The 12,352-nt window shown below is 47.6% G+C and overlaps 1 protein-coding gene across 1 annotated transcript; it reads left to right on the top strand.

Moving 5' to 3' along the window:
* Positions 1 to 221: 221 nt before the first annotated feature.
* Positions 222 to 2,078, top strand: TACSTD2 (tumor associated calcium signal transducer 2). The gene has a single exon (XM_004588805.2). It carries the CDS (start codon positions 537 to 539, stop codon positions 1,488 to 1,490), a length of 954 nt encoding a protein of 317 aa, XP_004588862.1. The 5' UTR covers positions 222 to 536; the 3' UTR covers positions 1,491 to 2,078.
* The last annotated feature ends 10,274 nt before the right edge of the window (positions 2,079 to 12,352 follow it).

Raw genomic sequence — 12,352 nt, 5'->3', positions numbered from 1 at the left:
AAGAAATGAAAATCATACTAATGCGTATTGTTAGCAGAACTGGGGGAAGAACAGAGAAAGTGAAGGGGATTAAGGAAGCCACAAGGACAGGGCGTGAGAAAAGAGAGGAGCGGGCCGGGACTGCAGTGTCCCCGCCAGGGAAAAGCGCAAAGGACGCTCTGGATGCGGAGCGGGAGCGGAATCCGAGCCCAGGGCGGCTCCCAGAGGGAGGGAGCGAGGGAGTCCCCGGGGCCGCAGGTGAGTATCGGTCTTCCCCTCCCCCAGCCCGGCTTTCGGTCCGGGGGAGGCGGCAGCACCTTGCCGCCTCTGATCCTATCGCACGCGGCGCTGGGCTGCCAGGGCCTTCCGTGGGACGGGGAGGGGGGCGGGATGTGTCACCCAAATACCAGCGGGCGAGTCGTGGCGGAACCCGCCGGGCAGGTCGGGCGGAGTATAAGAACCAGAGAGCGGCCGGGCGGTAGAAGCCCGCAGATCCTTGCCTCGGTGCAGCAGTTCGGCCGAGCCCCGCCGCCCCGTCCGCGCTTCTCCGCCCCACGATGGCCGGGGGTCTGGGCCTGCTGCTGCAGCTGCTGCTGCTCTTGGCGGCGGTGACGGACCCCGCGGCCGCGCTGGGCAACTGCACGTGCCCCACCAACAAGATGACCGTGTGCGGCCCGGATGGCCCTGGCGGCCGCTGCCAGTGCCGCGCGCTCGGCTCGAACACCGTGGTGGACTGCTCCACGCTGACCTCCAAGTGCCTGCTGCTCAAGGCGCGTATGAGTAATACCAAGAGCGGCCGCGGGCTAGTCCGGCCGAGCGAGCACGCGATCGTGGACAACGACGGCCTCTACGACCCCGACTGCGACCAAGAAGGTCGCTTCAAGGCGCGCCAGTGCAACCAGACCTCGGTGTGCTGGTGCGTGAACTCGGTGGGCGTGCGCCGCACCGACAAGGGCGACCAGAACCTGCGCTGCGACGAGCTGGTGCGCACGCACCACATCCTCATCGACCTGCGCCACCGGCCGGCTGCGCGCGCCTTCAACCACTCGGAGCTGGACGCCGCGCTGCGCCGCCTCTTCCGCGAGCGCTACCGGCTGCAGCCCCGCTTCGTGGAGGCGGTGCACTACGAGGAGCCCACCATCCAGATCGAGCTGCAACAGAACGCTTCGCAGAAGGCCCCCGGCGACGTGGACATCGCCGACGCCGCCTACTACTTCGAGAGGGACATCAAGGGCGAGTCGCTCTTCGCTGGCAGCGGTGACATGGCCGTACAGGTGCGCGGTGAGCCCCTGCACGTGGAGCGCACGCTCATCTACTACCTGGACGAGCAGCCGCCCCAGTTCTCCATGAAGCGCCTCACCTCCGGTCTCATCGCCGTCATCGTGGTGGTGGTGCTGGCCGTCATCGCCGGCCTGGTGGTCCTGGTGGTCAGCAACCGCAGGAAGTCGGGGAAGTACAGGAAGGTGGAGATCAAGGAGATGGGGGAGTTGAGAAATGAGCCAAATCTGTAGGTGCGCAGCGGGCTTAGGGGAGGGAGATGGGACGGGGTGGCGCCGGCCCAAAGGGGAAGTAGAGGATGGGTCCTCGAGTGTTGACCCGAGGGAGACATTTTTCCCTGGAGACGCCTAGCTCCCCTCTCGGTCTCCTCTCCACCTCCTCCCGGGGTCACCCGCCTTACACACTTTTGTACCGAAGGACACATTTTTAAAATTCCTTCCCAACAAGAATGGGGTGGGAAGCCAGTGTGAGCGCAGCCAGCTGGGTTTGCGAGGGACGGAATCCACTTCGAAGGCTTAATTGGGTGTAGATGGGGAGCGGCACTCCTTTGGCTGTCTGGGATAGGCACCGTAGGATGGGGGAGCGCCACCTGCTTCCGGAGGAGTTTGGGGATGGGGCCTGCGAAGTACCCTCCTGTTCCGAGGTTGCTGTGACCCACCACGTGTCTGTCGCCAGAAAGAAGCCCATTTCCGCTTCTGAACGCTCTGTAGGCTCTGCGGCTATATTCTGTAACTCGTTTGGATGAAAGTTAATATTAGTCGTTTCCTTTTGTAAAATGTTTGTACAGATTGCCTTTAATAATGCTGCTGTGATTTTTTTAAAAGAAACATAAATTGAATAAAATGAAAAAAGTCCAACCCAAAAGGTGGCACTTGTGAGAACTCCTTTCAGATTTAGAGCATTTTGGTCTCATTTCCCAGAGCTCTGATTTTTTCGTTTTGCTTTTTCCTTAAATCTCGGCTTCTGACACTATTAGGCAGAAGGAACATTTTTCCACGTGCTTCTCGAGTGCTTGCTGGGCTAGCTTCGCTGGCCACTGTACCTGTTCTTCGCGTATTAAGATTATTTAGAAGCTTTCAAACTGCAGGGTGAGCTTAAGGCGGAGACTAAGTCTCACGGTTGGTTGGGAAAGGGCAGATGACTTCATCCAAGTGTTGTGCTGTGATCTCTGTCTGCACAGATGGGTGCCCTAAGATTGCACAAGGCTTCTGTTCCCTATGAGCTCTAACCACCAGCCCCCCTGTCTCCTTCACACTCAACTGCTTTTCACTCATTCACATTCGTTTATGCAGTAAACAATTACTGGAAAGTGACGCACCAAAGGGTGTAGCCAAAGGAGGGAGTGGTTGCTGTGTCAAGTATCCAACAACAAATAAGCTAGATTCAGGACTTCTTTCAGGTCCCTCTCGGCCCAACTCAAGACTGAAACCGGTAGGAGAAAGGAGGGGAAGAGACGGGCGTGGGTTGGGCATTCACAGCTGCTGTCTTTGTAGTATGGGGCTCTGACTAATTTGGCATAGCAGAGTGCCCACTTCAGATCCCCAGAGACCACGCAGAGTGGCAGCTCCGGTGGGATTTAGTAAGGCAGGAGCGCCACAGTGGGTGGGCACCTAGACTAAAATGAAGTGCCGGAGATTAAGAGGGGCTTCTAGCAATGTGAGATTACACCCTGCCCCGGAAGTGCCCTTCCTCTGATGGTCACCTGTGACCCAACCCCTCATTTCACAGATGAAAAGAGCAAGTAAGAGACTTATCAAGCTTAATGTCCTGGCTCAGCTGGGATTAGAAAGCCTCATTGTTCTGAGAGTCACTTGACCCTGGGAAATAAACAGGCTCAAGTGGGCAGCTGGACAAAGGCTGCCCCTGGAGAAGGCCCATTCCTGTAGAATGTCGCTTCTGTTTGCCTTACTTTGGGCTGGGGACTCCTTGCTCTTGGCAGCACATAGAATTTGTAAAGGGCTTTCACACACAAAATTTCTTTTGAGATACTGGCTGGCTGAATGACTTTGGGTGTTGACAAAGCTGAGTTCAAATCCTGTGCAAGAAGTCACTTATTTCCCCTGTTTCCCTCTTCTGTGAAAGCAACTATAACTCCCTCTTTTGTGGTTGCACAGGCTGAATGAGGTAATTGATATCTACCCCTGGAATAGCCCTCTGTGCTTGGCGAGAGTTCAGTGTATGTTATATCTCTTCTCCAGATGATACCCTTGTCATAGGTCCAAAAACAGGTTCAAGAAGGCCGATAAATTTGCAAACACACCTCATGTATGAAGCCAGAGTTTAGAGAGCTTTTGCCTTGAATTCCTAAACGCAGGATGCTCCCCTTGCACCCACCTGGGTAGTGTCACCTTCCTACCCACCTGTTCCAAGAGAAAGCCCCTATGCTTCTATGTTGAGATTCACTGCCTCTGTTGAGGACCCTGCATATCCCGACTGTTCCCCTCCCAAGCTCAGGCCTCTGGCTGCTGGTGAAGCCTGTGAGAAGCAGGTGTGGCTCACCCAGCAGGTCACTACTTGTCCTCCAAGCCTCCAAGGGAGACACTGATTTCCTTGTAAGGGTCACCAGGGCTTCTTCCTCTCGTTAGTTCCAGTGAACTTTTTAATTATTAATTTCCCTTCTGCTTACATGTTTCTGCTTCATTTTTTTCCCCAATCATAAAATGTCAGAGTTCAGAGGGCCATTTAATCCAACACTCCTATTCTATAGATGAACACTAAAGAGGAGATTTTCTCAAGCATAACAGAGAGTGGCAGTACCCTGGACCCACCCTCCTGAGTGTCCTGTGTGTTTTTGCTTGATCATTCCCATTCTTTTGTGGCTATTTAGCTTGTTAGTCTCATTTAAATGGGAGAGATTCTTTGGTTAAATATACAATGCATAAACTCAAACTACCCAGCTGCTGTTTTTTTTATTTGTAAAATGGATGTATTTTTATCTAACCTGATGGATTGCAAAGATTATACTTAAGATCTGAAAAGACTCAGTATGTCTTTGGTAAGTAAGCAAGGCAGTAGAATGGGGAGAATTACCAGTGGCAGCTGAGCTCTTCCTGGTGGAATGTGAGCTGAACTACACCACTTTCTCAAAGCGACATCTCCACCCCTAGACTTGTGTTATTGGCAGGGACAGAACAGCCTTGGAAGTCTGTGTGCAAAGGCAGAACCCAGCCTCCCTGGCTTGAATAGAGCACCAAGAGAGACTCTCACCTTCAATTGTGATGTGAGAAAGAAAGAAATGCCTTCTTTTAAAAAATTATTGTTTTCATCTACTTGAAAGGCAGAGCAACTGCAAAAAAAAAAAAAAAAAAGTGTGTGAGAGAGCAAGTGATGAGGCCTCCGTTCACTGGTTTACTCCCCAGTCGGTCACAATGGCCAGGGGTTAGCCAGGCTGAAACCAGGAGCCCAGAACTGAGTTTCCCCGGTGGACAGAAGGAACCCAAGAACTGGGACCATTGTCTGGTACTTCCCAAGCCACTTAAATATGGGACAAATATGGAATGCTAACATTGACACAGGTGGCTCAGTCCACTCTTCCACAATGTCCACCTGGTTTCCTTTCAAAAAATATGAGTTGAAGATCCTTAACCAGAAAACCTATAAACTGGACTGGCGTTGTGGTTCACCAAGTTAAGCTACCATCTGAGATGCTGGCATGCCATATCAGAGTGCCAGCTCACATCCAGGGTGCTTCGCTTCAGATCCAGCTCCCTGCTAAAGCAGGGGTGTTAGCTATTGTTGCCACAAACCCAAGACAGTAAAGCACAAAGAGCCACATAAGAGGTCTTTTATTCCAGTGGGAGAGGCAGTTCCCAGGCAGAGAGAAAGTGAGAGCAGAGAGTGCCTGGGGATGGGGGGTGGGGAGAGAGAACAAAGGAGGTGGGAAAGCAGATAGTGCAGAGAGAGACTGAAAGAGCAGAGTTGGGAGAAGGCACCTTTATAGCCTGGATGTGGGAATTGGAGTGCGGGGTCAGGGATGGCTGTGGCTGTAAGTAGACACCCAGAGATAAATGCCTCAGAGGTTTGGTGGAGCCGGGCTGTCGGGTATGATGGTCACAAAGTACAGTAATTGGCGGAGAGCACGAAGTTTACTTAGGCTAGTGGGCCTTAAGGGGACCAAGACCTGGGGGATTTACGGTAGTCCTGGGTAGGTAGGTATCTACAGGGTGCTGTTAAAGTCGTTCCTTAACACCTGGGAAAGCAGCTCAGGATGGCTCAAGAAATTGGATCCTTATCATCCATGTTTCTGGCTTCATCCTGTATCAGCCTTAGCCACTGTTGCCATTTGGGGAATGAATCTGCAGATAGAATGCCTCTTTTTGTCTCTTTTGCTTTGCCTTTCAAATAAATAAATCTTAAAAAAAAGAAGAAAAAAAATTTGTGAAATGCTCCAAAAATCTATAACCTTTTGAGTGTTAATATGATGGTGTTAATTTGATGGTCACAAGTAGAAAATTCCATATCTAACCCCCTGGCTCTTATCATCCTTACAATGCAGATATACTGAAAATACTGTGTGAAATCACCATTAGGCTGTGTATATATGGTATATAAGAAACATAAAGGATTTTTGTATTTAGACCTGTTTCCTATACCCAAGATCTCTCTCTCTCTCCATATGTGTGTGTGTTTGTGTGTGTGTATGAAAATATTCTAAATTCTGGAAAAATCCTCAAATCTAAGTACTTCTGGTCCTAAGCATTTTAGATAAAGGATGCTAATGACTGGCATTTGAATATAGCAATAAAGATGTTGTTTGAAATATCTTCATTGCTATCACAGTGCCAAGGTGCAAGTTCCAGCTTCATTTCCAATTAGCTTCCCGCTAATGCACACCCCGGGAAGCGACAGAGCAGCACAGTGGCTCAAGTGCTCCCTGCAGCCCACATGGAAGGAGACCTGCATGGAGCTCCGGTCTGCCAGCTCCTGCCTGCCCCAGCCTGCCCCAGCCTGCCCCAGCCTGCCCCAGCCTGCCCCAGCCTGCCCCAGCCTGCCCCAGCCCTGACTATTGCAAAGATGAATGGAGTGACCCAGGAGATGAAAGATACCTTTCTCTCTCTCTCTCCCACCCTCTATTGCCTTTCAAATAACACTTTAAACTATACTCAGCCTATACTTTACTGTGGGGGTCTCTGCAATGGTCTTTTATTTTAGCTTAATCATTTGGCCTCATTGATATGGATAGAAACATTGCTATTTCTGTAACAGATGAGAAAATTATGAGGTAGAGAAGTTAAATTATTAACAAGTGGCATATCTTTTTTTATAGTGTATGCATATTTTCAGCTTTTTTTTTATTCATTAATTACATTGTATTATGTGACACAGTTTCATAGGTACTGGGATTCTCCCCACCCCTCCCCAAACCCTCCCACCATGGTGGATTCCTCCACCTTGTTGCATAACCACAGTTCAAGTTCCGTTGAAGATTCCCTCATTGCAAGCATATACCAAACATAGAGTCCAGCATCTTATTGTCCAGTCAAGTTCAACGGCTTCTTAGGTATACCCTTCTGGTCTGAAGACAGAGCCAGCAGAGTATCATCCCGATCAATTAAAAGCTCCAACATACCATCAGCAAAAATTTACATCATTATGGAATTAATTGACATAGTAATGAGTAACCTATATGTTAAAAATAAATGCGAGATCTTAACCACCTTCTGTGACCACCTCATTGACATTTCAATTTTAGTTTATACACAACATATAACATACATAACATAACATGTTACACATAACATCATATCATCTTAAATTAAGGCAAACATGTGGTATTTAACCTTTTGGGATTGGCTCATTTCCCTTAGCATTATGGTTTCCAGTTTGGCCCATTTGGCCACAAAAAACTGCATTTTGTTTTTTTTTAATAACTGAGTAGTATTCCATGGAGTAGATGAACCATAGCTTTCTTATCCAATCCTCTGCTGATGGGCATTTTGGCTGCTTCCATGTTTTTGCAATTACTGATTACGCTGCTATGAACATAGGAGTGCATGTTGGTTTCTCATAAAACAAGTGTTCTGGATATATTCCTAGGAGTGCTATTGCTGGATCATACGGTATGTTGAATTTGAGTTGTTTGAATATTCTCCATACTGATTTCCATAGAGGCTGTACCAGCCTGCAGCCCCACCAGCAGTGGAGCAGGATTCCCTTTTCCCCGCAACCTCGCCAACAAGTGTTGTTGGTGCTTTTATTCATGTGGGCCAGTCTTACTGGCATTAGGTGGTACCTCACTGATGTTTTAATTTGGATTTCCCTTATTGCCAGGGAACTTGAGCATTTTTTCATATGTTTATTTGCCTTTTGGGTTTGTTCCTTTGTGAAGTGTCTGCCCATTTCCCGTGCCCATTTCTTGAGTGGCTTGTTTGTTTTGACATTTTGGTTATTTTGTAGCTCTTTGTATATTCTGGAGATTAGCCCTCTATCACCTACGTAGTGTGCGAAGATCTTCTCCCATTCTGTGAGTTGCTTTTTTACTTTGTTGATTATTTCCCTTGCTGTACAGAAGCTTCTTAGTTTGATGAGATTCCATTTGTTTATTCTGGTAACAAGTGGCATATCTTGAGTTAGAACCCAGACATGTTGTTCCTGAAATCCATGTTTTTAAACAGTGTGCTACACTGGCTCTTGACAACTGATAAAATTTCCATTTAACCAAGATAGATCTCTGGCCGCACATATCAGAAGGTGAAAACCCTGAAGCAATGATACGTTGCAGAAATAAAGGCTAGTAAAGGAGCCAAGTATTGAGAAAGGAGTAACTCCCAAATCTGACTCCCTGCTCAGATGTTGTGAAAAAGCTTTTATTGTTCAGGTTGGAGCGGTGCTGGCACGATGGCTCATGTACAAGCACCAGTATCCCATGTGGACACCAGTTTGTGACCCAGCTGCTCCATTTCCCATCAGCTCCCTGCTTGTGGACTCAGAAAGCAGTAGAAGCTGAAACAAGGCCTTTGGGACCCTGTGCCAGCATGGGAGACTCAGAGCAAGGTCCTGACTCCTGGGTTTGGATCAGCTCAGCTCTGGCCATTGGAGCCACTTGGGGACTGAATCAGCAGATAGAAGATACTTTTCTCTGTCTCTAGTAAATCCCTTTCCAATAAAAATAAATAAATCTTAGAAAAAGAAGAAGAAATTGGAGGGAGATGATATGCAGAAATACTAGGAAGACGAGTTCCAATTGAAGAGACTTGGAATCAGTTGGGCATGGTGCCACCGTATTGTGGGTAGCTCTCCTAAGAAAGCAGGGACTTGGGCCAGGAGCAATACCCTAATGGCTAAAGTCCTCGCCTTGAACACACCGGGATCCCATATGGGTGCCAGACCTAATCCCAGAGGCCCAGCTTCCCATCCAGCTCCCTGCCTGTGGCCTGGGAAAGCAGTCGAGGACAACTCAAAGCCTTGGGACCCAGCACCCATGTGGGAGACCTGGAAGAAGCTCCTGGCTTCTGGCTTCAGATCAGCTCAGCTCCGGCCATTGTGGTCACTTGGGGAATGAATCATTGGACAGAAGATCTTCCTCTCTGTCTCTCCTCTCTGTGTATATCTGACTTTCCAATAAAAAATAAATCTTTAAAAAAGAAAGAAAGCAGGTACTTATCAAGAATATAGGTGATAAAACCTCTTGCTAAAGCAGCAGATAAAGGAGCCTGCAGGAAAAGCATGGGGGAAATATAGCCAACAGGTTTCTGAGTTTGAGCTATCAGGAAGAAAGCAGTAGAAAGGCTACAGTGCATTTGCTTTGCATAGCTGCTTTGCATAGCTGCTTTAACAAATGATCACAAACTTAGTGGCTTAGACGATACACACTTATTATCTTGTAGTTGTGTAAGCCAGATGACCAACCAGGTCTCTTCAGGTGTTTCCTGCTCATTCAGGCCATTGGCAGAACTTAGTTCCTTCAGTTATGGGACAAAGGTCTGTACTTTCTTACTGGTCTAAGCAGAGGCCTTTTCTCAGTTTGCCTCGGTGATGTCTGGTGGTCCCCATTCCCTCCCTCATGGTCCTCTTTCTTCACTGTCAGCAGGGCAGGCAGAGTCCTCTCACACTGCATCCTTGTGACCCTCTGTTCTCTTCCTGACCACAGCTGGGACAGCTTCCCCACTGGTAAGGACTCATGGGCTTGGCTTAGGTCCACCCAGATAATCCAGAATAAGACGGTCCTTTCCCAAATTCTCCAGCCCTCATCATTTCTGCACAACCTCCTTTACTGTGTTGGTTAATAAATTCAGTTTCTGGGGAGCAAAACATGGGCTTTTTTGGTGAGGGAAGGCATCATTCTATCCAGTACATAAAGACCCCAAATCCTGTTGCTAACTGGGACGCTACACTACCTCTGCAACACTGCAAGACAAAGATTATGTGTGCTGAACAATCGGCCGATGAAAGTGGCTCGTAATGTAAACGTCTTATTTTACCGATAAATTTCAATGTTGGCATGCTATGTAGACTGTTTTTTGTGTGGGAGAGTAACAAAAAGGCATCTCTCTCTCTCTCTCTGGTATAGAAAAGGTGCACAATTGAGATGTGAGTCCTGAAATCCCATAGTAGGAAGCCTGAGAGTGTAGGACTGAGTAATGCAGAGATGACCCTGGGGGTAGGAGCAGGGGCTGCAAACCACCTACTGGTTACAGCTTTAAAAGGATAAAGCTTCCTTTATCTCTTACTATGCTTTTATGTAAATTGTATAATGATTAAAATTTATTTTGGTGATCAGGAAAAAGCAAAATATTACTTAAGGGAAGAACAGTTCAATAAGATATATTATTTAGACTTTCATGCAAATCTTCAGAAAATGCTGAATAACCAGCAGACTGAATTCTCTCTGTAGGTTTAATCAGACAACTAAATACTGTTAAAACGATAATATTCATCCTCCATGAGTATAACTACTTCAAATTATTACTTTTGATTAGCTTGAGGAGGTTTTTCTTTAAAAGCTTTTAAAAAAATATTTTATTTTTATTGCAAAGACAAATATACAGAGAGAAGGAGACAGATTTTCTGTCTACTGCTTCAAAAGTGACTGCAATGGCCAGAGCTAAACCAATTCAAAGACAGGAGCCAGGAGCTTCTTCTGGGTCTCCTGTGTGGGTGCAGGGTCCCAAGGTTTTGGGCCATCTTCAACTGCTTTCCCAGGCCATAAGCAGGGAACTGGGTGGGAACCAGGGCTGCCGGTATTAGAACCGGTGTCCATAGGGGATCCCGGCGCATGTAAAGTAAGGATTTTAGCTGCTAGACTACTGCACTGGGCCCAGGACTATGAATTTAAAATCAATCCAGAGTTGTAGCACAGGAAGTTAAGCCATCGCCAATCCAGTTGTAGCATAGCAAGTTAAGCCAGTAACTGCCACGCTAATTTAAGTCCTGGCTACTTCACTTCTGATCTGTCTCCCTGCCAGTACTCCCGGGAAAGCAGTGGAGGATGGTCCAAGTGCTTGAGACCCAGAGAAGTCTTGGGAAACCCCCAAAAAGCCCCAGCTCCTGGCTTTCTTCTAGCCCAACTTTGGCCATTGAAGCCATTTGGGAGAATGACCTAGCATATGGAAGATCTCTCTCTTTCTCTTGTTTCTTTCTTTTTTTGTCTCTGGCTCTGTTGGAATACAGCCCGTAGGAACGCTGGGACAGCGGAGGCCTGTGGGACCCTGTTGAGAAGAGGCTCCAGGAAAGAGAAGGCGGAAGGCCTCTCCCCCACAGTGTGCTCCTGCCCCCAGTGAGTCCTTGGATGTGTTTTCGTGCTCTCCCTGAAGATAGGCAGACATCTGTGCTCTGTCTAGTCATTCAAGGAAGGACAGTATTATCTATTCCCTGTTACAATAACCTTTTGACTAGGTCACCTTGTTAGCTTCTTTGTCGTCTCTGTGTTCTTAGACATGATCTAATTCTGAGTTGTGTCTGAACCATTATTTCTTGAAATGTATAAAAACTGAGGCCCTGGAAATAAACTTTGTCAGTTGCCAAAAGAGAGCACTGTCCCCCGATTTCTTCAGGTTGCATCTCCTCCCCAGGAACCTGCAAGGTAAACTTGCAGCCTCTGTCTTTAAAATAAACACATATTTTAAAATAAGTCTGGCTGAGAATTTCAGCATCTTCACTTACCCCAACAAATGTTATTTCAGGGGGCCCGGCGCGGTGACCCAGCAGCGGCCAAAGTCTTCACCTTGAATGGGCTGGGATCCCATATGGGCACCGGTTCTAATCCTGGCAGCCCTGCTTCCCATCCAGCTCCCTGCTTATGGCCTGGGAAAGCAGTTGAGGACAGCCCAAAGCCTTGGGACCCTGCACCCGCATGGGAGACCCGAAAGAGGCTCCTGGCTCCTGGTTTTGGATCGACTCAGCTCTGGCTGTTGCTGTCACTTGGGACAGTTGAACCGTTGTTGTCTCTTAGGGAGTGAATCAGCAGATGGATGATCTTCCTCTCTGTCTCTCTTCCTTTCTGTATATCTGACTTCTTAATAAAAATAAAATAAATCTATAAAATAAAATCAAATAAATTTTTTGCTTGAGGAGCATGGTCACAGCAAAGTCCAGCCTGGTTTTCTGCACTCCCCTTTAGTTCTGATTGCTCTGGGACCCTGGCTGTCCTCCCCGCCCCAGCCTGGTGGCTCTTGGCTAAGCAGTCACAGGATACAGTTTCTGAAGTTGGGGACTCAGATGAAATAACAGATGGAGCCACAGGACAGGCGACCGCTTGAGCATGATCCTGCTCACCCTCAGAAATCAGTTCTTCAGAAGCGCCTGCTGAGTGCTGTTCTAAGTGCCAGTGCAAACTACTATTCCTTTAATGCACAAGTAAAATATTAATATCACAAAAAATCACAATAAGAGAAAACTACTCTTCACCCCACTACCCAAAAATAACATTGCTAACATGTTGCTAAATAACCTTCTTGAATGCAAGGTTAAAATTACCTTAAATATTTAGAACATTGATGGGATGGAATGGCCCTTGACTTTCTCTTGACTTTCTCTTCTGTACCTTGGTCTCTAATGGCACTAGTAAGTGATTCTGTCATAAATTTATAATATACACTGTGTTTTCAGATTTTGTCTGGATCTTCTCACACCTTTAACCTTCAAAATGGTCTTTATG

This window comes from Ochotona princeps, chromosome 2 (genome assembly GCF_030435755.1).
Source record: "Ochotona princeps isolate mOchPri1 chromosome 2, mOchPri1.hap1, whole genome shotgun sequence".
Classification (NCBI taxonomy): Eukaryota; Metazoa; Chordata; class Mammalia; order Lagomorpha; family Ochotonidae; genus Ochotona; species Ochotona princeps.
The sequence above is the reverse complement of the archived record's forward strand: the minus strand, read 5'-3'. Positions and strand labels throughout refer to the sequence as shown.